The sequence below is a fragment of the Danio aesculapii genome, chromosome 4, assembly GCF_903798145.1.
Source record: "Danio aesculapii chromosome 4, fDanAes4.1, whole genome shotgun sequence".
Taxonomy (NCBI): Eukaryota; Metazoa; Chordata; class Actinopteri; order Cypriniformes; family Danionidae; genus Danio; species Danio aesculapii.
Window position 1 is genome coordinate 9,097,876 of NC_079438.1, and position 27,093 is coordinate 9,124,968.

A 27,093-nucleotide genomic window follows, 5' to 3' on the forward strand; every position below is an offset into this window, starting at 1 on the left:
GTTGCTGAATGGTCCAACTGCCAAGAAGACATCATGAGTCAATAAAGTTGAGATTAGATAGTGTGTGAAAGACATTATAAAACATGAAGGAGAGCCCAAAGGAGACCAGAGCTGAATTGAAATTACATCTCTCCTGCGCAGAACTGGTACTCTCTAACTTCTCGCATTCAAAATAAAACTTCTTAATTTTAACTCAGGTCTCCGTCAATTTTTGAACATGCAATGGACCATTTGAGTCCAACAATTGGTGACCCCGACGTGATTGACTGGAGACTTTCAAATAGATGGACGTTTGTTTCTGATGCCAAAACCAGAGAGGCCTCTCTAAAGAAAGGTAAGCAGAAACCTTTTTCTAAAATTCTGCTATTGAATATTCTAAATAAATGGTTTTTGGCATTAGTATATACGATTGTTCATTTCTTTGATACATTTGAATTGAATGAAGGACGTTACAGACTGCATAAATTAAAACATAACTAAAATAGTGTTGAATAAAAAGAAAAAGATGAATGAGTTGTGATAAGTTGTGATAGAGAAAGTTAGGGTGAATCATTAGGATTTACGGAGAAGTCCTGTTCCCTAAATAGGCAATTAGGGTGAATCATTAGATTTACGGAGAAGTCCTGTTCCCTAAATAGGCAAATAAATTGGAAATTGTCTGTCTTGACGAAGTCATTCATATTTCCAATTATCAGGGTGAATACATAAGTATTTAAAGGAGAAGCCCTTTTCCCTGAGGAGGCAAAACCCTTGAAAATCCCTCGATATTTTCCCTTGATATTTTCAAGTAAATTTCTCAAGGATAGCAGGTTTAGTGAATTGAGAAATAGTGAGAGTGTAGGGATAGGGATTTAAAAAATAAATAATTATAAATAAAAATAAATAAAAAAAAATTAAAAATAAAAAAAAAATAAAAATGGAAGGAGAATTTAATAGGGAGTGCGAGGAATATGGTTGTCCTCCATTAAGACAACAATGGGACAAAATGACAGATATTTTAATAGCACAAACTGATCCTAAAGATAGAAGAAAATTGACAAAAGAACTAGGTGAATGTGAACGTGAAATGATTGAACATTATGGTACTGATTGTATGGACAAAAAGGGGTCTCTGTTTCAGAAAGTAGGAATAAAAGAGAAAAGAGCACAGGAAGCTGTTTTAAGACACAGAAAAGAGGAAGTAGGGCTGTTGAACAAGCGAGCCCATGCAAAGAAAGAAAAACAGTTAGATAAAATTTTTAAAAGATGGTCTAGAGTCACGCTTGCAGCAACTGTGTTGAAACCAAAGAAAAGGGAAGTGAACAGTAAGGATGCTGAAACCAAACTGAGTAAAAAACAGGAGGCTGAGGCAAAGACTGATTCTATGCCCACGCCCACTGCCCAAACCGTGCAGAAGCTGTACCCAGATCTCCCGCCCCCATACAACCCGCCACAGTCAGATATGAAAGTGAAACAGATGCCAGTGTTTAGTGTAAACGGAGGTACTCTAAACTTAGACCAGATACAGGAAGGGGCAACAGGGGGAGAACAGTCTGAGGATGAGGACAGAGAACAACAGAGTAGGATGAAAAATGAACAAAAGGAGGACAGGCATTATGAAGTAATGAGCCAATGTTCTGCCATCCAAATGGAGGTAAAAGATCTGTTGGAACAACTTATTGCTGAAGAACAAAAAACCAGGAAACGAGGTAATAGACATGATGAGAGCAGCCGCATTCGCTCAGTGACAAGTCCAGTTGTGGAAACCGATGAAAGTGATAATGATAGCCAGGCCTGTTCAGATGGAAGAACAAAACCTAGAAAGAAAGTAGATGAATATAAGTCAGGACTACAAGTCAGACTAGATGGAAAACTAACCTTGAAGGAGGATGAGGAAAGAAAGGACGGATATGAGGATAATAGTGAAGGGGACATGGAAGAGGATGAGTGGCCAGTTACCTCCACACCTCAGACACAGTGGCCTAGACGAAGCAAAAGGTTGACAGATAAGGCCCCTAAACCAACACTTGCTACTATGGGAAGGGTGTGCAACATGCCCCTACTGGCAGGACCAACTGGTAGAAACTATCAGCCATGGTCACTAACAGACCTTGAGACCCTAGTAAAAAAACTACCGGCCATAACAGAGGGTGGTGGTAGATGGGTGAATAAGTTATTTGCCCTGTCTCATGGCCAGGTTCTGTCAGTGGGAGACCTAAGACAAATAATGAGTAGAGTACTATCAGGCCACCAGATTGTAGACGTAGAATGTATGGCTGGCACCACAAGTTTGGGAAACAGTGCCCCATTGGTGCAAGGAGGGGGTCAGTCACCTCTGTGTCAGGCTATAAGGGACAAGTTTCCCACCCCCGATACCATGTTTGAGAATTTGAAATTTAAACACAAGGATGGGGAAAATGGTGCAGCCTATATAAATAGATGCTGCCAAGAATGGGAAGAGGCATGTGATGAGAACCCAATGTCTAACCCTGTGACAAATAGAATTTTCAGGGCTGCTGTACTACAGGGAGCTCCAGCTGGTGTGACCCAAGCCATGGAACAATCTCCTGAGGTACCAGGCAGTGACGATACTAAATGGAAAAGGTATGCAGTACACTTCATAGACAAAGCAGTCGACAGAGCAGACAAAGAGGGGGGTGAACTTCTAAAGTTGCAAAAGGAACTGTTAAAGTTACAATTAGAGAAAGAAAAAACAGCAAAGGGTAAAAGCTTAAAACAGATGACAGCCCAGGCGATCCAGCCTCCTCCACAAACGAATGAGAGTAATTATGAGGGCAGCCCTCAATACACTTATGCTAACAATCAATCACAATGGAACAGGGGGAGGGGAGGAGTTAGGAGTCAGGGAATGACCAGACCTGACACATGCTACAAATGTGGAGGCCCTGGACACTGGGCCAACTATTGTCCAAGCAATAACACTGGTTGCTACCTGTGTGGACATCCTGGGCATATAGCCAGGAACTGCCACAGTGGACAAAGGGGCCAGCCTCCTCAATATCAGAACAGGGGACGGGGAATACAAAGGGGTAGGGGTCAGCCTCAGAGAGGAGGGTGGGGTGGTAGGCCAGTACCACCAAACCAGCCTAGTTTCCAACAACCACTGACTCAACAGTGGGATGGAACAGAGGATGGTTACTATGCATGAAGGTCCCCACAGAGAGCCGAAGAGAGGGCTATGGCCGAGCCCCTCTTGACAATCACTGTTAATAATAATGACATGGAGGCCTTGGTGGACACAGGAGCCACCTATTCCACCGTTACTGACGGTGTAGGTAGACGACAATTATCATCAAAACATGTAGAAGTCATGGGCTTCTCTGGGGATACTGAACGATGGCCACTGACAAAACCACTTCCTGTTACTATCGCAGGACAACAGCTAACACACTCTTTTCTCTATTCAACCAATTCACCTGTTCCCCTACTGGGTAGAGACTTATTGATAAAGGCTGGAGCCAGTATACTTTGTACCCCTGAAGGAGTTATTGTTTCATTTCCTACGGGGCAGACAGTTAACTGCTCACTACAAGGTGACATAGGACACAATCAGTGGTTGCTTGCACCTTCACCAACCCCAGACAGTTGTGTAGACATTTACTGGGCCTTGCTGTCCCCATCAAAAATAGGAGCCTATTCACTGTTCCAAGAATGGAAAGCGTGGGTATACACACTAGACATTTTTACTCCACCACCTGATGATTTACACTGCACACTGTTTTATGACAGGCAGGAAGATCACGTGTATCAGGAGGCCTTCGTAGGTATTGAAGGATCGCAGTGGAGCTTAAAAAGCACAGGTCTGTTGATAGGAAAGGAAGGTGTGGTGGCTCCAATCTGCTTAACAGAGGAACAAGAAACATGGTACAAAATGAGACAGACTGCTGCCCCACACATATCACTGGCATTGCACCCAACACATGAGGCTAGGGAGCTAGGCTCAATGACAAAGAGACTACTAACGGTCACTGACTGGGAGCCCACAGACAACACACAGTTGTATTACTCCCCATCAGCAGACAGTTACAAAGTAGTGAGGGAAACCCTCGACCTGGGCACTCTGGAACATAAATGGATTTCCAGGTGTCATGGCAGAGATAAATCTGATGGGGAGGGGGCAGAGGAATTGATTAACTCCATGCCACAAGAATTATGGTCAACAGGGCCAACTGATGTGGGATACTGTGACATAACACCTGTCACTTTTGACATCTCTGATGGCCAACCAACATGGGTCCCACAGTACAGAAACAGGCCTGAAGCCGTAGCTGGCATCAAGCCAACGATTGAGGGCCTACTTAGTTCTGGAGTTTTGACTCCCCACCAGTCACAATGGAACACACCTATATTTCCAGTGCCTAAACAGGGAGGCAAGTATAGGATGGTACATGACCTCAGAGAAATTAACAGTAGAGTTACTACCCCAATAGTTGCTGTCCCTAACCCATATACTGCCCTTTCCATGGTAAATGTATCTCACCAATGGTTCTCCTGCATAGACATGGCAAATGCATTTTTCTGCATACCAGTTTCAGATGAATGTAAAGATTATTTGGCCTTCACTTTTCAAGGAACCCAATATTCTTACAATAGACTGCCACAGGGGTTCATCTTGAGCCCGGGCATTTTTAATCAGGTTTTGAAACAACAATTACAGGACTGTCAGTTACCAGAGGGAGTGGTGACAGTGATGTATGTTGATGATATCTTGATAGCTGCACCTTCGCCAGAGTCATGTTTAAAGGCCACTGAGACTGTCTTGAGGAGACTATGGGAGGCAGGGTTGAAAGTCAGCAGAGACAAGTTACAGGTTTGTAGACAAACGGCTACCTTTTTAGGAAGAGTGGTAGGAGTAAGTGGAAAGGGGGTATCACCAACACATAAAAAGGACATACTAACATACCCAAAGCCACTCACTGTGAAAGATATGCTTTCTTTCCTAGGTCTAACAGGGTTTAGTAGACATTTCGTCCCACAATATGTAGCTCTGACTAGTCCTCTAAGGGGCCTGGTTAAACAATGTGGTATGAGAAACTTGATGACAAAATTGGATTGGACAATGGAGGCTGAGGAAGCATTCCAGAAAATAAAAGCAGAATTGGCTCACTGTAGTAACTTATGTACTCCAGACTATAAAGTGCCATTTCAATTAGACGTGTCAGAAACAATCACAAGCGCGCATGGGGTTTTGTATCAACGACAATCAGGTAACAGGAGAATTTTGTTGTACGTCAGTGTACTTCTAGACCAGGTAGAAGCTAGACAACCACCATGTGCCAGATTTGCTGCAGGTCTAGCTAAGGTAATAGAGAAAACATCGCACATCGTCATGGGCCATCAGTTGTTGATCTGGACCTCTCACTCAGTGGTCAGTTTTGTTAACTCAAGTTCATTCACCTTCTCTGCCCTACGGCAGAGAAGAATGCTAAAAATTTTGACAGCTGCAAATATAACCTACAGCCACAATGGGATCAACATGGCTGACCTTATGACTGATGGGGACCATCATGATTGTGCACCATTGACAGATAGATTATCGGTAGCTAGGGAGGGTCTGACAGCCTCCCCACTTCCTGAAACAGACAACCCAATAACACTATTTACGGATGGTAGTTGCCACAGGGCAGATGATGGAACTCTGAAAGCAGGATTTGCTGTGGTTCAATTACAGGGCGACCAATTTGTCACAATACAAGCTGAACCCCTAATTGGCAAACAATCTGCACAAAAAGCAGAACTATTGGCCCTAATCAATGCATTGAGACATTCAAAAGGACAGGCTGTCAACATCTACTCTGATTCTGCATATGCAGTATCCACAGCCCACGTGGAGCTGCCTGTGTGGATTAGATGTGGATTCACAACTTCTTCTGGCCGGCCTATTACTCATGAGAAAGAAGCAAGAGAGCTCTCTGTAGCCATAATGTTGCCAGACAAAGTGGCTATTATCAAGTGCACTGGTCATTCCCAAGGAACTGACCTAATATCAAGAGGGAATGATGCAGCAGACTTGGCGGCAAAACGTGCCTCAGACTACATAAAAGGTCAGTTTGTGGTCACTTCTGAGCCAGACGTGACATCCCTCCTACCAGAATTCTCAAGAGAATTCTTATCTGAGCAGCAAGACATGGCTGCTCCTGAAGAAAAGTCTGTGTGGAAAAATAAAGGGGCAATCAGACACGAGGATGGGCTTTGGACAGCACCTGATGGTAGAGCTTTGCTCCCAGCGTCACTAGTCCCAAGCGTGTTGAAAGAAGCCCACACACATGCACATTGTAGTGATAAGCAAATGTCACGAGCATTGCAATCATGGTGGCATCCTTTTATGCCACACCTAATTTCTGGGTACATAACGACATGTGACATCTGTCAGATGCACAATGTCAAACCAACTATAAAACCATCTCAGGGATCGTTCCCATTGGCAAATGGCCCTGGGGATGAAGTTATAATTGATTTCACTGACATGATTGAAAAGGTAAATGGTAAACGATACTTGCTTGTTATGATTGATGCATATACTGGATGGCCAGAGGCCTTCTCGGTGGGCAAGGAAGACAGCACTGCTGTCATTAAATGTCTGATAAACCATTACATCCCACGTCATGGTTTTCCGAGCCGGGTCAGATCTGACAACGGCTCACACTTTAAAAATGAACATCTGGCTGATGTGGAAAAGGCATTGGGTTTAGTACACCATTTCGGGGCAGTCTATCACCCACAGTCACAAGGTAAGGTTGAGCGGTTGAATCTAACATTAAAAAACAAATTGGCTAAAATCTGTGCACAGACTAAATTGACATGGTTGGCTGCTCTTCCACTGGCCTTGATGTCAGTAAGGAGCTCTGTGAGTAGGGCAACAGGATACACGCCCTTTAAACTGTTGACTGGTCGCCAATTTCCTGGCCCACTGACCCCACTACAATTGGAACCAGTACAACCGTTATCACACAAAATTTACTATGACAAATTGACTGCTCTAATTGAATCTTTTGACAAAATGTTACCAACTGATTTTAGGGGACACGAATATCCAGCACCCCTACCTGACCGAACTTGGGACTGGGTGAGATTGAGAATCTACAGGCGTAAATGGAAAGAGCCTCGCTGGTCTGCTCCAATTAAGGTACTTGCACGCACCTCTCACTGTGTTCGTCTTGCAGGAAAAGGTGACACTTGGTACCATCTGAGCCAGTGCTGTCCGGCGGACCCACCGTCCAGATCATTGGACGACACCAGAGTGGACCTTGCTTCGCAGGTCCAAGAGAGGGAGGATACCACAGGAGGTGCAGGAGGGAGTAAGGGTACCACAAAAGGAGGTGACACACAAACACATGCACACAGGAAAAATTTTTGTCCCTCACAAAGTAACCTACAAACTTTGCAGGTGGTCCACAAAACTGGGGATTTATTCACAGCCCCTAAAGGAGAAGCTGTAGCCCATTGTGTCAGTGCAGACTGTGCATTTGGATCAGGCATAGCGAAAAAATTCAGAGAAAGATATGGGGTTGACAAAGTAAAGGCCCAGAGAAAAACGAAAGGTGACTGTGCTATAACTCACGAGGCAGACAGAATAGTTTTCCACCTGATCACAAAAACGTTTGCCAGAGACCTACCCACATATGAGGACTTTGAGAGCAGTCTAATCTGCATGAGAACGTGGTGTGACAAATTACACATCACCAGATTGTCAATACCCCGGCTGGGGTGTGGTTTGGACAAGTTGGAATTTTATAGAGTACTCCACATTATCGAAAAGACATTTAAAGGCCAAAATATAACCATTTCAGTTTATACGTTAGAATAAGTTTACTGTGCTTGCTATTTTTTACTGTAGCTTTGATATTTATTATATATTACTTGCTGTTAACACAATAACGCTGTGAAAAATAAGATAAAGGGAGGACCAGAATTGAATAATAAGAAAAACCAGCATCAATAAAACATGAGGGTCAAGTTGTGGGAAAACTGGAAGCTACTGGGGGCAATAGGGATAGTAGCACTGATAATAGTGGGGACAATTCTGGGAGTAGAAAAAGGTCAGAACAGGAATGAAACCCTAGCTGTAAAACCAACCAGAGTAAAAAGATCCCTAGGGGAAGAAAACCGGTGTTCCAAGTATTATGAAGGGCTGTCCATAGAATATGTAAAGGGAGAGACGACATCTTACACATTTGATCTATGTCAGGTAATTGACTGTGGGGGACACAATAGTTCATGGCGAGGATATGACGTATATGTTTGTTTTGATCAGACTATGAATGCATGGTGTAACACGAAGGGTAAGGCAGATAATAAGTGGTGTAGAGGGTGGGATCAAGTAGTGGGGTACACAGGGAAATGGACGCCAAACCCAACATGGTTAGGGAATTTTAAAAACGAGTGGAGAAAACTGAAAATACAAAGGGATTATAGTCCTACCCAGAACCCTATTACTATGTCCATAGGGGAGTGGACAGGATACCCCTTAGATGAGACCCATTATGCTGGGAAAAACAATCCGCCTAAGTTTCTCCATATACTATTAGGAGTCGAGATATCAGGAACTGACCCCCTGGGAATCATAGAAGTTGAGTTTTTAGACAGGGTCAATGTAATAGATAGAAACAAGACAACGACTATAGGACCTCCAATCAGAGATCATAGTAGAGAAATTAGAGGTCGAAGGGTTGTAATACAAATGGATTATACCAAATTAACCCCTGAGGATATACTAGAGAAAGCCACGGGATACGGGGAAACTAATTTGTGGTTAGAATGGATGATTTCCACAGCTAAACAAACAGGAATGACAGATTGTGTTGCATGTGCAAAAGCTAGACCAACCCTTAGAATAGAACCCGCCCCATTGATAACAAATGACCCGGTGGGATATGGATGCATGATAGATTTGACCAGGCAGTATAGACCAAACGGATGTGACACTCTAGCAGAAATATTCCCGCCAATAAATAACCAGACAAAAACAGGCCCATTTTCTGCAAACCCAGGAAATTTCACCTGTTTTAATTTTACTCCCACCGGAACAGTGCTAGTCAGGGTAGGGCATATTAACCTTTGTGGTGCAAACAGATTATCAACAATGCAGGGGATATAATAGGACCTTGGGCGCGGGGAGGACTATATTATTACTGTGGAGGGAAAAGATTGTTTGTAAGAATAAAAGGGAAAACTACGGAAGGTATATGTGCAATGGTTAGGTTGGTAGCACCAGTAACACTGATTGGCAACAGACAAGAGGGAAGGGGTGGAAGTACAGCTGGGAGAAGAAAAAGGGACGCAACGTTCGACTTTACCACAAATTCCCCAACCTATATAGATTCAATAGGGGTCCCGAGAGGAGTCCCTGATGAATACAAACTAGTAGACCAAATTGCTGCCGGGTTCGAGAATATCCCAATAATTTCAGCCCTATTCCCTGTCACCCCAAGTAAAAATGTGGATAGAATAAATTATGTGCACTATAATGTGATGAGATTGGCAAATTTGACAAGAGACGCCATAGAAGGATTATCAGAACAGTTGGCTCCAACCTCATTAATGGCAATACAAAACAGAATAGCATTAGATATGCTACTGGCGGAAAAAGGGGGAACGTGCGTGTTCTTTGAAGATTTTTGCTGTTCCTTTATTCCCAATAATACCGCCCCAGATGGATCAGTAACGAGGGCTTTAGAAGGATTAAAAACCCTTTCTAAAACAATGGCAGAACACTCTGGTGTAAATAACCCATTTGATGATTGGCTGACCGGTGTGTTTGGAAAATATAAAACCATGTTTACATCAATTTTGATCTCTATAGCTACCTTTGTGGCCATAATTGTGACCTGTGGATGCTGTTGCATCCCGTGTATCAGAACATTGTGTAACAGGGTGATAATAGCAGCAATTGAAAAGAAAGATGGAGCTCCACCCCCTTACACAATGCCTTTGCTGGTATCTCCTGGAAATAATGATGAGGAGGAAGAGGAGGAGGAATGTGACTTATAAATGTTGTTTTTCCCAATAACTGTGCTTTTTTGCAGATGTTGATTTATCACAAGTTATGTGTTTTCTAGATATTGATGTTTGAGAAATTTGCTGTTTGAAAATGTGTTAAGATTTAAATTTTGATTATTGAAATGTTTGTAGTCTAGATAATTTCAGTGTGATTGACTCAGCTGACATGTTGTGGTTGCCCAAACGTCAATTAGGGGACCGACTGGGTGACTTTCCCCACAGGGGTTTTCGGCCCAGTCCAGCCTGAGCACACTGGTTTATAGGGAATTTATAGGTACCATCATTGTTTGACTGTTATGATTGTGTTTATTGCTTTTATTTTTCTTAATGGTCTGATATGATGTGTCAGGTGAACATGTGGTGGCTGCCCATAAGCCAACTAGGGGGCCGCTTGGGTGTCTTTCCTCATCGAGGTTTTCGACCCAAGCTCATCTGGACATATTGGACCAAGAATTCTGAGATTTTTTAAGTGTTTATTAAAGTGGTGTGGCCTCTTTTCAGAGGCCAAGAGAGGGATTGAAGGATAGCATTTTTTTATTGTTAGGCTTTGTTATCATTTACTAATAAATACAGACATAAAGGGATTTCTTTTTCTGAGGAGTTAAATGCCATATGTGCATAAGAGAAGAGTTGATGGGCTGCTCTCAGCAACCTGCCTGTTATCGAACATGGGTGTATGCAAAATGCAGAGAGCTCTGAAATGTATGAACTGTGTGCTCGTGCTCTGAAACATTTGCCTAGTCGACGGTCAAGGCCAACTGTCAAGAGAAGATACCAGAAAGATGAACATTTGGTTGCTGAATGGTCCAACTGCCAAGAAGACATCATGAGTCAATAAAGTTGAGATTAGATAGTGTGTGAAAGACATTATAAAACATGAAGGAGAGCCCAAAGGAGACCAGAGCTGAATTGAAATTACATCTCTCCTGCGCAGAACTGGTACTCTCTAACTTCTTGCATTCAAAATAAAACTTCTTAATTTTAACTCAGGTCTCCGTCAATTTTTGAACATGCAATGGACCATTTGAGTCCAACATTACTCGTGTTCGGCATGGCCTCAGTTAGTTTACAGCTTGCTTTAAAACTGAACAGTTCCCAATTAGCTTTTCTCGTTTTCCATCTTATAGCCCAATTATCTTCTAAAATGACATTTTGATTTCTTAATTTTGTCCAAATTGGATAATGATCACTGTCCATTGTATTACTGCTTACTTCCCATACACACGTTCCTGCCAGTTGCTGTGTAACAAAAGTAAGATCAATTGCTGATTCCTCACCATGAGTAACATCATATCTTGTGGCTCTTCCATCATTTAAACACACTAATTGTTTATCATCCATTATCTCCTCTATGATACCCCCGTTGCTATCTGTTTTTGTACTTCCCCATAATGAGCTATGAGCACTGAAATCCCCTCATACTATTAGTTTAGTTTTCTACCTCACAAATTTCCTCCAGCACTTCACTGGCTCCTGAAAAAGTTATAATGAGACAGGCAAACGCACTGATCATTCTTATATTAAGCAATGTGTTAACTTATTCATTAGTTAAAATCAATTCAAAGTTAAATACTCATTTAAATAATCAAATAATTATATAAAAATAATGAGAAACAAGATGATGAGGAAAGGATAAACGTTGATTCATGCTGAGATGGATAGGAAGGTATAAATCAGAATCCTCTACGCTCTACCAAAGTTGGCTTACACGCCCAAACAGGGACTTGAACCTTGGATCGTCAGATGAGAAGTCTGACGCTCTACCGACTGAGTTATCTGGGGTCATTGGGGCATAAGCTTAGATTAGCTTGTGACCTGTCAAAGATGCAGCGTGCACTAAAAAGTGGGCTGTACAAAACAGGTGGAAAGAGGGGGGCGTGATGCCAATGACACCGTAAGGAATCCTGCCGTGACCCGGATTCAATGCAGGATTGCTGCGGCCACAATGCAGAGTCCTTACCACAATACGATCATGGCGAGTTACCGGACAGCCGTTGTGGCCCCTGTGCGGCATGTTCCTCCCTCTGATTTGCCCCTTTTGGTTCAGTGAGCGCACGCTGTTGTTTTTCTCCTCCTACCAGCATGACGCTTTTCCCAAGTCACGCTGGAATTGCAAAAAAAATGATGACTGTATGAAGTTTAAGAAGGAAGAGGACAAGCACGTAGTCTGCAGGACTCGAACCAGCGCGAGAAGACCCCATTGGATTTCTAATGCACCACCTTAACCACTCGGCTGCAACTACAAGACTGCCTGTGCTCTCCATGTCCTCATGCCTAGTACACGTGTTGTGCATCCAGATGAAACTTTCAGCAAGCGATAGCTCACTGGCAAAAGCTGCGGCTCCAGAAGAAGAGCCTTACACGCCCGAGCAGGGACTTGAACCCTGGACCGTCAGATTAAAAGTCTGATGCTCTACCGACTGAGCTACCATGGCAGCGCCTCGCAAGTTGGCAAGGTTTAGGGTTGTGGTCGGCGCAGACCTTTACAATACACAAAAGTTTACCGTGAGGTGGGGTTTAGACTTGTGGTTGGTGTAGATGCTGCTAAAACACAACAGGTTACTGTGAGGTTGGGTTTATGGTTGTTGTAGGTGTAGACGTCAGTAAAACACAGTAGTTTGGACTCCATGTCATGTGGGAGACATTAAAAAGATCAATGACAACTGCAGAAGGTCTTTCTGTTGTTGTGGCAATAAATGGAGACTTAACCATTGAAACGATTCCTTCCATGCCTTAGAAGCGTGACTTGATCAATGCTTACCTACACAGCATGCTGGCATCAAAGGTCCCGTTGCTCATATCGAATTCCTAGTCTCCCACACTTTAGGAAACGTAAACATTCAGGACGTGCCATTAGCACAGCCTGCACTAAAAGGACGCTGGAGATTACGGATGGCATCACAGAGTGCAACGCCAATGCCACCCTGAAAAGCCTGCCATGACCCGGATTCGAACCGGGGTTGCTGTGGCCACAACGCAGAGTACTAACCGCTATACGATCACGGCGAGCTACGGGACAGTCGCTGGTACCTCGCTCTCTGTCATACGTCTTTGAAAATGGAGGGCCCCCAGGGCAGTCAGTTGGCGCGCGCTGCGGTTTTATTTTTGTCACTTTTCCCTACCAGCACATCCCTTTTCCCAAGAAACACTGGGGTTGCAAACAATCAAGGAAAGTCGCAAACTAAATCCTGCGCGTAGCCTGGACGTAGTCAGCAGGACTCGAACCTAAGCTGGGAGACCCTAATGGATTTCTAGTCCATCGCCTTAACCACTCAGCCACGACTACGAAGCTTGAGCTTTCCATTGTGCTCTTGCCTGGCGCATTGGTCGTGCTGCCCGATGACATGTAGAGCGAGCAAGAGCTCACCAGCAATAGATGTCGCTTGTGGGGATGGTATGCAGTTTAACCCAAAGAATGACCAGTCTGTCAGACGAAGAAGAGCCGGAGTCAGAGATTTAAATAAATAAATAAAGTTTACTGAAGATAGTTTGCAGTTACATCTGCAGAAGCCAGCTTCAGCACTCTGTTCTATAACACTATGTTCGGTTAGATGACTTTCAATTTTGCCATAACATGCTTCGAAGCACGAAGATGGTGTGAGTAAGATAACTTCCCCGGAAGAACCGGGCTCTCTTAAACTAACAACAAGGATGGGATTCGAACCCATGCATCCAGAGAACAATGGATTAGCAGTCCATCCCCTCAACCACTCGGCCACCTCATCATGCATTTAACCACTTTCCAGATGGGGGCTGGACTATGGCACATAAATATGTATTTGCAGCTATTTTCGGTACAGACGACATTACATTTTGCAGGAACATCCTTCAAAACGCTAAGAGGGTGCGAGTAAAACACGTTCCACAAAATCACCAGGATCTCTTAAATGCCAGAGCATTTGAACGACAAGAATGGGATTCGAACCCACGCAGGCAGAGCACAATGGATTAGCAGCTGATGGAGGCTGGACTGTGGCACATATGTGTTCATGTATGTACTATTTTCAGTAAGATGACACTCAATTTTGCCATAACATGCTTCGTAGCATGAAGAGGGTGCAAGTAAGTTACCTTCCACATAAACACCGGGCTCTCTTAAACAAATGACCAGGATGGAATTTGACTCACACAAGCAAAGCACAACAGAATAGCAGTCCATCACCTTATTCACTCAGCCACCTCACCGCGCGTATAAGTGCTCTCCTAATGGAGGTTGGACTCTGGCATATACGTATGTTTTTTTCGCAGCTATTTTCGCTAAATATTACATACAATTTTGCCATAAACATCCTTTAAGACGCTGAGAGGTGCAAATAAGAAACTTTAGACAGAAGCAATTGCCTCTCTCAAAACAGTGAAACTATGAGGATGGGATTTAAACCAGAACTTACAGAGTACAACATACTAACCTAAGCACTCGGCCACCTCGTCACGTGTAAGCACAGCGTTGTGCTAGAGAAAGGATTAACTTTTGTGACTCGAATGGATGTTCTTACAGAAAAGATGAAGATAAAGGTTGTCATAAAGAGCTTTATCAGTAGCTCTGATCAGTTAAGGCTGATTTATACCTCTGCGTCAAGCGCACGCGTATGCTACGGCGCACCCTACACGTGGTTGCATAGCACCTCGCTGTGGCCGTCGGCGACATTGACGCGCACCTCTCAAAAAATGTAACACGTACGCGTAGCTCTCAGATTGGTCAGCTTGGTAGCGCTGACGAGTGTGGGCGGAGGTGAGAGCCGCTTACAAGTGTGGAGTCCCATGAAGGAGCTCCGGATGGAGACTGTTGTTTTGTGTTTAACTTTTAATTAAAGTTGTTGCACGTCCAATGGTTCCTGTGTCAAAATGAGCGAATTTGAGCCACTTGCACATTAAGGAAGCGTTCAGAAAAAAACAAAACACCAGCGAAGAAACTCAACACAGAGAAACATAAACACCTACTGCCAGCTAGCGTTTCGGAAGTGTATTGCAGAGCAACAGAAACAGTGCGCAAAAGTATAAGTGCACGGCTACACACAAGGCTTGCGCTGTGGATCACGCTGATCACTTGACACAGAAGTATAAACCAGGCTTTATTGTTCAACATTAACTGCAACATGTTTCTTCTGGTTTTGTTGGAGAGAAACTAGACAGAATGCCTGAGTCTAAAAACGGCAGCATAGCTGACCTTGGATTTCTGTCAAAATATGGTTTCAGTGCACTTGCATTCTTCATTACCTTACCCCAATCCCTGTACAGCCCAATAAATACATCCCAATCTCAACCCTTATCTCTGCCGTTCAGCGTTGTGACTCCGCCCCCTTTACCAGATTACCTACAATTCTCTTCTCCCAGATTCACATAAGTATTGTATACTTTTCTTTAAGTAAAAATGAAACAGTGTATAAGTAATTATTTTTGGACAAATCAATAACCTGTTCTGCTGACACAGCATGCACTCATTGGTGCCAGAAGGCTGATTGCTGGCAGTTTAAAGTTTGATGCCACCTTGTCGTTGCATGTCCAGATTGGTACATAGAAGAGTTCATAGCTGTTATAGCTATTCTTTCGCAGAGGCAATATCGTAGCCTATGAGGTCTATCCGAGGCGTGATCATTGCTGGTTGAAAACTTTACCCAATACCTCGCTGAGATGACTTGAAATACAGTCAGCTCTGGCAATTTTTGTCAGCCTCTTAGTAGGCTTAATGTTCTGTTGAAAAGGATGGCTGTGCTTCTGTTTCTTTAACATGTTGCAACTTTTGTTGAGCTCCTAAACATGCAGCAGGCTGGATTAACCTGTACCATAACATTCTTCAGAATGCAAGCAGAGTGCGTGTAAGAAACCTTCCATGGAAGCACCAGGCTCTCTAAAACACTAAAGCAATTGAACGACGAGAATGGGATTCGAACCCACACAGGCAGAGCACAGTGGATTAGCGGTCCATCCCTGCCGGAGGCTGGATTAACTTTTACCATGACATCCTTCAAAACGCTAAGAGGGTGCGAGTAAAACACCTTCCACGGAAGCACCGGGCTCTCTCAAACACCAGAGCAAATGAGCGACGAGGATGGGATTCAAATCCACACATGCAGTGCACAATGGATTGTAAGTGCATCACCTTAACTACTCGGCCACCTCATCACGTATGCGCCTACTTCTTTGATGGAGACTGGACTGCGGCACATATTTGTATATGTATGTTTCTGCAATTATGTTCGGTAAGATGACTTTCAATTTTGCCATATCATGTTTCGAAGCACGAAGATGGAGTGAGCAAGATAACTTCCCCAGAAGCACTGGGCTCTCTTAAATGAACGACGAGGATGGGATTCGAACCCATGCATGCAGAGCATAATGGATTAGCAGTCCACCGCCTTAACCACTCGGCCACCTCGTCATGCGTTTAGCTACTTTTCAGATGGGGGCTGGACTATGACACATAAGTATGTATTTGCAGCTATTTTCGGTACAGACGACATTACATTTTGCTGGAACATCCTTCAAAACGCTAAGAGGGTCAGAGTAAAACACCCTCCACCAGAATCACTCAAATACAAAAGCATGTGGGGGATGAGGATGGGATTCGAACCCACGCGTGCAGAGCACGATGGATTAGCAGTCCATCGCTCGGCCACCTCGTTACTATGTGGCCACTTTCCTGATGGAGGCTGGACTGTGGCACATATGTGTACATGTATGTGTTTGCAAGTATTTTCGGTAAGATGACACTTAATTTTGCCATAACATGCTTCGAAGCACGAAGAGGGTGCAAGTTACCTTCCACATAAACACCGGGCTCTCTTAAACGAATGACCAGGCTGGAATTCAACACACATGCAAAGCACAACAAATTAGCAGACCATCACGTCAACCACTCGGCCACCTCGTCATGCATTTAGCCACTTTCCAGATGGGGGCTGGACTATGGCACATAAGTATTTATTTGCAGCTATTTTCCGTACAGACGACATTACATTTTGTAGGAACATCCTTCAAAACGCTAAGAGGGTGCGAGTAAAACACCCTCCACAGAATCACCAGACTGTGTATGATAGAGTGCGTAAATGTATGAGTGGGACTTGCGCAAGAGGGGCTATGAAGTGCGCATGATCTGAAAGAACTGAAGTTTGTGCCAAGACTGGCACCTCCCATATGGTCTGGCGGTCAAGATTCCTGGATTCCTGGGGTTTGACTCCCGATATGGGAAGGCTTAAGCGTTTTTCCTTCTGTCCTTTTTGACCAGCAGTCGGAATGCAGCAACCTTAAGGGGGTAGGCTTGTGGACGACTCTTGTTACCCTTCGATAGCTCAGTTGGTAGAGTGGAGGACTGTAGATGGTAGGAAGTTTGTAATCCTTAGGTTGCTGGTTTGACTCTGGCTGGAAGGAGGTCTTTTGCACTCAGAGCTGTTTCATGCCTGTGCAGTTTGATTAAATCATAGTCGTTAGAGCTCAAAGTTCACCATAGCGGTGAAAAGGAAGTTCCCTGACTGGGAATCAAAACCGGGCCGCGGCGGTGAGAGCGCAGAATCCTAACCACTAGACCATCGGGGAAGGGCCAGAAGAAACTTGCCCCTGGCTTGCTTTGGTCTTTTTGCTCTGCCGTCAGTCACTGCACTGCGGTCGCCTTTCCCCCCCGCTGGAGCTGTTCAGTTCCACTCTGGAGTGAATCGAGTTTCTGGGGCCGCCAGTACAGAGCCCGTGGGGTGCTCCCCTGGTTTCAAAGGCTGCCCCAACTGCTGATTTTTATTAACAACTACTACAGCTACACCAACCATAAACCCAGCCTACTTGTTGCAAAAGTCCCTACCACATAGAAGTCACCCAGCCAACTTGCAGCGTAATCTCTTCCACTTGTAAGTCTCTGAGCTGAAGCAATACCTAAGCGCTCTGATAAAACATGCATAAAAGAAACTATGGCTTTTAACCTTCTCTTGGAGAGGAGAGAGTCTCCGACCCTGGATCTCAGGTCTTCTGTGGAGGGACTGTCAGGAATCCTGTAAGAGCATCCCATCCACACAACCTCTTGCCATAAAAACAAAGCAGAATGTGTGGTGACGGAACAGGTTGACAGAGCCTTGTCCTTGTTTCAAACAATGTGCTAACAAGGTGCTGAACAGAGTGCCAGTGGCACAAAGGAGAACGCTAATGACTATGGATCAGAAGATTCTAGCTTACGGAAACCATGAGACTGTGTATGAGATCAGAAAGAACTGAAGTTTGTGCAGACGGGCCCTCACAAGTGATAGCTCCCATATGGTCTAGCGGTCAGGATTCCTGGTATTCACACAGCAGCCCGGCTTGGACTCCCGGTATAGGAAGGCTTTGAGCGTTTTAGCTTCAGCTCCTTTTTGGCCAGCAGTCGGACTGTAGCAACATTAAGAGGGTGGGCTTTGTGGAAAGCTCTCTTAAGCCTTCGACACAGTAGGTAGTGTGGAGGACTGTAGGTGGGATGTTGGCAATCCTTAGGTCGCTGGTTCGATTCCGGCTCGAAGGAGATCTTTTGTGCTGAGAGCTGCTTTCATGCCTGTGCAGTTCGAACATATCTTTGTTGCTAGAGCTCAAAGTTCACCATAGAGGTGAAAAGGAAGTTCCCTGACCAGGAACCGAACCCAGGCCGCGGCGGTGAGAGCGCTGAATCCTAACCACTAGAGCACCAGGGAAGGCTGGCAGAATTTTGCCCTCAAGCCTAGCTGTGGGCCTCCACGCAAGTATGCTGCAGCTGCTCTGTCAAAAATAAATCTAATGCTTGTAACCTCCTCCTGGCGAGGAGAAAGTCTCAGACCATGGATCACAGTTCTTCTAGGGAGGGACTGTCCCATGCTCTGTGAGAGCATCCTATCGACACCACAACTTGCCACAATAACAAAGCACAGCATGTGTTGAATAAACTCCGTGTTAACAGAGCCGTGTCCTTATTACAAGCAACAAGCTAACGATGACAAACTAAGCAGACAGGGCCAGTGGCGCAATGGATAACGTCTCTGACTATGGATCAAAAGATTCCAGGTTTAACTCCTGGCTGGCTCCCTTTGGTCTTTTTGCTTTGCTGTCAGTCAGTGCACTGCGGTCGCCTTTCCCCCCGCTGGAGCTGTTCAGTTCCACTTTGGAGTGAATCGAGTTTCTGGGGCAGCCAGCACAGAGCCCATGGGGTGCTCCCCTGGTTTCAAAGGCTGTCCCAACTGCTGATTTTTATTAACGTCTACTACAGCTACACCAATCGTAAACCGAGCCTACTTGTTGCAAAAGTCGCAATTACTTGTTGTAATCTCTTCCTCTTGTAAGTCTCTGAGCTGCAGCAATACCTAAGTGCTCTGATAAAACATGCATAAAAGAAACTATGGGATTCTAGCTTACGGAAACCATGAGACTGTGTATGAGATCAGAAAGAACTGAAGTTTGTGCAAAGACTGGCCCTCACAAGTGATATATATGGGAGTATGGTCTAGCGGTCAGGATTCCTGGTTTTCACCCAGCGGCCCGGCTTGGACTCCTGGTATAGGAAGGCTTGAGCGTTTTTGCTTCTGCCCTTTTTACCCAGCAGTCAGACTGCAGCAACCCTAAGAGGGTGGGCTTGTGGAAAACCCCCGTAAGCCTTCGTTAGCTCAGTTGGTAGAGAGGAGGACTGTCGGTGGGATGTTGGCAATCCTTAGGTCACTGGTTCGACTCCGGCTCGAAGGAGACCTTTTGCGCTCAGAGCTGCTTTCATGCCTGTGCAGTTCGAACATATGTATGTCTCTAGAGCTCAAAGTTCACCATAGAGGTGAAAAGGAAGTTCCCTGACCGGGAATCGAACCCGGGCCGCGGCGGTGAGAGCGCCGAATCCTAACCACTAGACCACCAGGGAAGGCTGGCAGAATTTTGCCCTCAAGCCTAGCTGTGGGCCTCCACGCAAGTATGCTGCAGCTGCTCTGTCAAAAATAAATCTAATGCAAACAACTTTTGAAGACTTTTTTTTCTCTCCCTTTATTTCCCCTTTTCTCCGTGTGTTTCACCCATCCAAAATCGGACTACATCAGTGCAACTGGACTATACTTTCTTTTTTCTTTTTTTTCATCCTGGATCAAATTCAAGAATACATCGACGCACAATACAACACATACTGCTGCAATATGGACACACCAGATGACAAACAAAAAGGTAATGCCACTCCAAACTCCAAGAGACCACGAGCCGATTCACCCTCTAACATGAACTCGACACCCTCCTCACCATCCTGTTGTACCGAGGTAAGCGAAATATTACGCTCAATTGAAAATAAACTCTCCGGACTCGACAGAATAATCGCACTAATAGAAGTCATTTACAAGGAATTCCAAGAACTCCGTCACAGTTTAGAATTCAGTCAAGAACAGATAGACACTCTCACTAAAGAAAACTACTTTTTAAAGGACTCAGTTCACGCACTTTCCACTCAGCTCACCTCCGTTGTCCCAGAAAACAAATCAATGAAAGAAAACGTATTGGACTTACAATCACGCAGCATGAGAGACAATCTAGTTTTCACAGGTATCCCGGACCAAACTCCAGACGACCCCGAAAAATTAATCAAGGACTTTATGACTAAACAACTCAAACTGCCAGCTGAAACTGTACAAAACATCACTTTTCATTGTGTCCACCGCATCCGTTCCCAACAAAACAACAGCCGACCGCGTTCGATCATTGCAAAATTCGAACACTACAAACACAAAGAACTGGTTCAAAAACAAGGCAGACAACTTAAAGGTACAGCTTACGGTCTCAACGAACAACATCCAAAGGTCATTTTTGAACGTCGAAAGCAACTCTTCCCAATCAGAAAACAGAAAATGAAGGAAGGAAAACGAGCAATCATTACAGTGGACAAACTATACATAGATGGACAGTTATACCGTGATAAGGACATTACCCCCTGGCTTTTCTGAACGCATCACTTCCGTAATGTCATCCAATCTCTCTATTCATCTCCCTCATATCACTGAGTTATGGTTTTGTTATTGCAGCTAGGTCTTTTGTTTGCTCAATGTTCTGTGTACATCTTGTCAGCTCATTGTTTAAATTGTATGTCTATCAGTCCAAAATTAACATTACATTGTCATACACACACACACACACAGGTACAATTCCACACTTTTTCAAATACATACAGTAACAGTTATGCATATGCAATAACAAGAGACTCACATATAAACATACATTGCTATTTTTTACTTACTTATTTTGTACTTCTTTAAAATATGTCACCAATCACATTTCTATCTTAGAACGTCCGTGGACTCGGCTCCCAGGCAAAGAGGATCAAAGTTTTTAATCATTTAAGTAAATTACAAGCAGACATATGCCTTCTACAAGAAACTCACTTATCAGAATCCGATCAAAACAAAATTAAATCATCGCAGTACCATCTATATTCTTCCCACTACAACACAAAACAGAGAGGAGTGTGTCTCCTAATAAATAAATAAAAATCATTTGTTCATAATACTATAGTTACGGACCCAGAGGGACGTTTCATTATCATTAACATTTCAATTAACAACAACTCACTCACAATAGGAGCAACTTATATGGCCCCAACACAGACGAACCACCTTTTTTTCAAAATTATTTTCCTCCATTTTAAATCTTTCTAATTGCCCCGTCATAATAGCAGGTGATTTCAACACCGTTTTAGATCCAATTACAGACAGATTTAACAACATCGGCAATAAACGCACCTGGAAATCTGCAGATACTATAAAACAGTTCATGAGTGATCTTGGTCTTGGTGATGGTTGGCGCATCCAGCATCCAGACATCAAAGCATTCTCATTTTATTCACTAGTTCATCATTTGTTCAACTAGAAGACATTAACATAAATAATCCAACAGAAGAAACACAAGATACACTGAGAAAATGTAAATCACAATTAAATAAACTACTTGATGCACACACTCAATTCCTTATTCACAGACTACGACAAGAACACTTCCAACATAGTAACAAATCTGGTAAATGTCTGGCTAATCAAATCAAACACAATAAAGAAAAAACAACAATATCAGTAATTAAGGACTCAGCAGGGAAACCCACCAACTCACCAGAAGAAATAAATCAGATCTTTCAAAAGTTTTACAGCAACTAATATTCCACTGAAAAAGACCCATCCCAGGATGACATAAATTCATTTCTTAGCAATATCAACTTACCTCAACTAAATGAACAGCAAACAAATACTCTTGAATCCCCTTTATCAGATCATTGATATGACCATTATCTTTAATAATAATAACCTGGCACAATTTTCGCATATAGCCCAGACATACAGAATTGGGAGTAATTGCTTCTTGGAATATTTACAAATCAAATCGTCAATTAAATCAAAATTACTTAACCAATCAATCAATCTAGACCTTCCCCCTCAAATCTCAGAGTTTATTAATATATCTTACTACAAAAAATTGCTCTCCCAAATATACAAAATGATATCAAAATCAGACAATGCATTAGTTCTACCAACTGCTAAATGGGAAAAAGACTTATCCATCACTCCCAATGTTGCACTCTGGACTCAAATTTGCAAAAACACTTTTTCCATGACTAAAAATGCTAATTTACAACTTATACAGTATAAAGTACTTCACATATCACATCTAACTGGGCAGAAATTATTTAAAATGGGTTTCACGTCAGAAATATGTTCACATTGCACACTAAACACCCCAGACACTTATCTTCATGCCTTATGGCATTGCACTTCAATTAAAACATTTTGGGAAAAGGTTACTGACTCACTCTCCAACTTAATGGGATGTCACATCCCATTGTCTCCTTCCCTCTGCATATTAGGTGACATATCCACAATAGATATAAATAATACAAATGGTCAATTACTTCTGGTGGCGCTAACTATTGCCAAGAAAACTATCCTCATGAACTGGAAATCAAGAAATACCATTCACATCTCATCCTGGAAAAACTTATTAACAGAATTCATCTCCATAGAAGATTCTCTTTGCCTGAAGCCATGCCCCAACAACACTTTCATCAGTACATAAACAAGAGTGAGGGGGGAGAGGGGGTCAGGTAGAGGTAAGAAAAAAAATGTCTTTAATATCAAATCTTATTAAAAATAAATAAATAAATTAAAAGGAAAAAACAAAAAGTTTTTCATATTAATCTTATTAATACTTATTAATACCCACATTATAATTCGTTATTTACATACTTCTTTATTTCCCCTTTTCTATTCATTCCCTTTCTGTTTCTATCGATTTTTTTTTTCTTTAATTTTTTTTATTTTTATTTTATTATTTTTGTTTATTTAGTTGTTTATTTGTTTTTTCCACAACCAAGTTCCATATAACTTCAAAGGTAACAATAATAATAATTATTTGATTTAATAAAAAGAAAAAAGGGAAAAGGAGAAAAAAAAAACTCCTTGCATATACTTACATATACTACACTCACAGGGTAAGTGTGGCGTGGACATGGCAGCCTGTGCACTGCACCGGATTGATCCATGCCACACGTCATACTTTTTTAATGCATCACAAAGCAACTGACAAACAGTATACACTTTAATGCTGATTTTATACCTTCCACCACCTCAAATTATTGTGAAAGCTGTTGTTGTTTTATTATTATTAGTATTATTATTATCATTATTATTATTATTATTATCGACGTTAGTATATCATAGTTATCACGTTTATCGTTCCTCCTCTCGATCTGTCATTCTTTTTTATTATTATTATTATTACTATTATTAATAACTAATCCTAGCATTACCTAAATTCTTCTTTTCAATATTTCTTTACTTTGAGTTTTTACTTTCTGTTTATTATCATTATTATAGTAATGTTTTTTTCCTTCTCTCAATATTCTCATTGTCTTGTCTGCTGCAAATTTTTTCCACTTCCTTTTCTTCTTCTACTCTTTCTTTTCCTTCCTTTTCTCTCTTTTTCTAATCTTCTATTTCTTCTCTTTCTTTTTTCTACTTATCATTATTATTATTACTATCATTATTAATATTGTTTGTTCTCTTCCTGAAATCCCAACCCTTCCTCACCTCCTCACTATTGTCATCAATATTATTACTTCTACTTTTGTTATCATTATTATTAGTACTGTCCTGACTTGTCCTGTTATCTCCTCATTTTCATTATTACTAGTATTTCTACCATTGTCATTATGTCAGGTTGCTGCTGTAGTAGTAGTAGTAGTGGTTGAAGTTGTAGTTTGGGTTTTTGAAGTAGTAGTTGAAGTAGTAGATGTCGTTGGTATAGTGGTATCAGAAGTAGTGGATGTGCAGTAGTAGTAGTAGTAGTCGTTGTCTGTGTAGTAGTATCAGAAGCAGTAGACGTTGTTGATGTAGATGTTGTAGTAGCAGTCATTCCTGTAGTAGTATCAGTAGTAGATGTAGTAGTAGTATCAGTGGTAGTAGTCGTTGTAATAGGTTTAGTAGTAGTACACATTGTAGAAGTAGTAGTGGTTGTGGCTGTAGTAGCAGTAGTAATAGTTGTAGCATTAGAAACTCTCTGTAGTAGTAGTAGTAGTTGGTATAGTACTTGGGATTTATTTTTATTATTATTATTTTTATTATTGTAGTGGTTGTTGTTAATGATTATTACTGTTGTCCTTTCTTGCTTGTTTACTGTCATTATTACTATCATTATATCACTAGCATTGTTGTCACTCCTTATATAAGCTACTTGCTTCATTTAGTGACTGTTATTGGTCCTTTTGTATGTACTCTGACCTGTTTACCAAGTTACCTTTACATGCACACACGCGCACACACACACACACACACACACACACACACACACACACACGCACCTGCAGGTACTTGATTGTTTTGTTGTTGTTTTTTGTATTTTTGTTATTGTTTCATTTTCTTTGTATTTGCATTATCTCAAATTGTGTACCTTTTGTATATTCTAATAAAAAAAAAAAAAGAAACGCACATTCAGAATGTCATGACTTGACGTTGTAAGAGAATTAGCTGAAAAGCCCTGCGAATCCCATTGCCTTAAAAATAAACGGCATCTCAGGACATTCCACTACATGGCATTCCAAGACATTTCTTTTGATCCCGTTTCGGTGCACTGGCTTTAAAGCCCACGTCCATTGTTTTGAACACATGCTTTTCCGAATTGCTGTGGAGAATGCCTTGATGTTGCGCAAACGCCTCAAACCTTGCAGTCTACAGTGCCCATTAATGCTGCCAGGGCCACTGCTACGCTGCGTAAATTGTGGCGCAAAGAGATTGATGCGGCACTTTGTCAGTGTTACTGTATCACTCGGACATGGCGCCAGAGGGTTAAATACTTGAGCCTAAGATCTCAGCTGTGCAACAGCCACGTCTTCACAGTGAGAGCATGAGCTGTCCGCGGGCACTGCATCAACATGCTGGACCCCCAGACCTGTGATGCAATACTCGTGCCCATCATCCGGAGATAGGAACCACCGCATCCAGAAACGCACATTCAGAACAGAACTTTTTTTCTTCTCTTTCCCACAAAGAGTCAAATGTCATGACTTGACATTGTAAGAGAATTAGCCGAAAATCCCTGCGAATCCCATTGCCTTAAAAATAATCGGCATCTCAGGACATTCCAAGACAATTCTTTTGATCCCCTTTCGATGCACTTGCATTAAAGCCCACGTCCATTGTTTTGTTCACATGCTTTTCCGAGTTGCTGTAGACAATGCCTTGATGTTGCGCAAATGCCTCAAAGCTTGCAGTCTACAGTGCCCATTAAGGTTGCCAGGGTAACTGCTACGCTTCGTAAACTGTGACGCGGCGCTTTGTCAGTGTTACTGTATCACTCGGACATGGCGTAAGGGAAACTAGGCTGTTCGTGGAAATTTTTGAATGGAAATAAGTTGCCAGATGACGCATAGGTGGTGCGAGGGATCACACTCAATATTTGGACGCCACGAACCACTTAAGTGAATGACTACTTGTCACTTTTACTAAAATGGAGGTAAGGCGGCCAAATCGGCCCTAGGCTCCGAACGGACGCCTTCGGGGGTGTCCAAGCTCTTCGTGGGTCACTCCCGAAGCCCCCCCCATCCCCCCAAATGCCTAGTCGTCCCCCTGACCACCTTTTTGTCCACAAAGTGCCTAAATGTCCCCCTGAGTTCCTATCGACACCCCCTCACCCTCCTCATCGCCCGCAGACTGCCTATTGATCCCCCTGACCACCTATTCACCACCCTCCTCTTCCTCACTGTCCGCTGAGAGCCTATTGATCCCCCTGACTGCCTATTCTTCACCTTCCTCTTCCTCACTGCCCGCAGAGTGCCTATTGGTCCCCCTGACTGCCTATTGTCCAAAAAGTGCCTATTGATACCCCTGACTGCCTATTGTGCAAAAACTGACCTTTGACCCCCAAAATGCCCACCGATCCCCCGACTGTCTGTTTTTTTACCCTCTTCTCCCTCATTCTCAGTTGAGTGCCTTTAATGACCCTAAACACCTATTTTTCATCATCGTGCACAAAGAGACCGTCGTGCCCGGGAACCGCCTGGACATGCCCGCCAGGTGCCCTCTGTGCTAACGAGCACTCGTTTTTGGTCACTGGAAAAAAATTGTTTCCAAGATGCCATAGAAAGGCCGCAGTAGTCTTCTCGACCCCCAGAGGGTACCGAAACTTCAAGTCTGGGGCCGAACGGTCCCTTAGTGGCCAAACGGCTGGACGTCCCACGTGCAACTTATCCCATTCATTTTCATAGGTGTTTCGTGGACGGCGCCCGATTGGCCCCAAACTGACATATATGTTGCGTCACGGGGCCCCAGGGCCGCCACCAAAGTTCCACGGTCGCTCGTTTACAATGAATAAGTTGCACGTGGGGCGATGGCTTCCGAGAGGTCAAAAGGTCGCAGGACCCCCAAATTTGGCATAGAGTACCGCCGCCAGCCCCCCAGCCAGGTCCCCAAGTTCCGTGGCCCTAGCTGCTTTCTGAACATTTTAGGCCTGGCCAACAAAACCACCCTTTCAGGCCTCATCCCATAGAGCTCTATGTGAGACAGAGGGACATACGAAAAATTCATAAAAATTTTCAGGGCGTCCCTCGAGCTAGCCCTCTTGATATGCGCCAGAGGGCTTTGTGAAGCAACTTTGTGCCAAATTTGGGGCCCCTCG

The 27,093-nt window shown here is 43.2% G+C and overlaps 1 protein-coding gene and 3 non-coding genes across 4 annotated transcripts; 2 read left to right on the forward strand and 2 right to left on the reverse strand.

The window, feature by feature from the left end:
• Positions 1-1,363: 1,363 nt before the first annotated feature.
• LOC130222695 (uncharacterized) lies at positions 1,364-26,298 on the forward strand. The gene is made up of 4 exons (XM_056455225.1): positions 1,364-2,702; positions 3,651-7,126; positions 7,196-7,313; positions 26,090-26,298. The coding sequence occupies exons 1-4, from the start codon at positions 1,364-1,366 to the stop codon at positions 26,296-26,298; spliced, it is 5,142 nt and encodes a 1,713-aa protein (XP_056311200.1).
• On the forward strand, positions 15,541-15,681 carry LOC130224146 (U4 spliceosomal RNA). The gene has a single exon (XR_008837221.1). It is a non-coding gene; the product is annotated as a U4 spliceosomal RNA (small nuclear RNA).
• trnas-gcu (transfer RNA serine (anticodon GCU)) lies at positions 16,297-16,378 on the reverse strand. Its single transcript has one exon. It is a non-coding gene; the product is annotated as a tRNA-Ser (tRNA).
• On the reverse strand, positions 19,754-19,825 carry trnae-cuc (transfer RNA glutamic acid (anticodon CUC)). Its single transcript has one exon. It is a non-coding gene; the product is annotated as a tRNA-Glu (tRNA).
• Positions 26,299-27,093: the final 795 nt, after the last annotated feature.

Excerpts from the sequence above, each read along its gene's own strand:
- LOC130222695 (XM_056455225.1), top strand. The coding sequence starts at position 1,364 with ATGCCCACGCCCACTGCCCAAACCGTGCAGAAGCTGTACCCAGATCTC. Across the intron at positions 2,703-3,650 it reads GAAAGAAAAAACAGCAAAGG|AATGGAAAGCGTGGGTATAC; the intron begins GTAAAAGCTTAA and ends CACTGTTCCAAG. Across the intron at positions 7,314-26,089 it reads AGGGAGTAAGGGTACCACAA|TTCCTATCGACACCCCCTCA; the intron begins AAGGAGGTGACA and ends TGTCCCCCTGAG.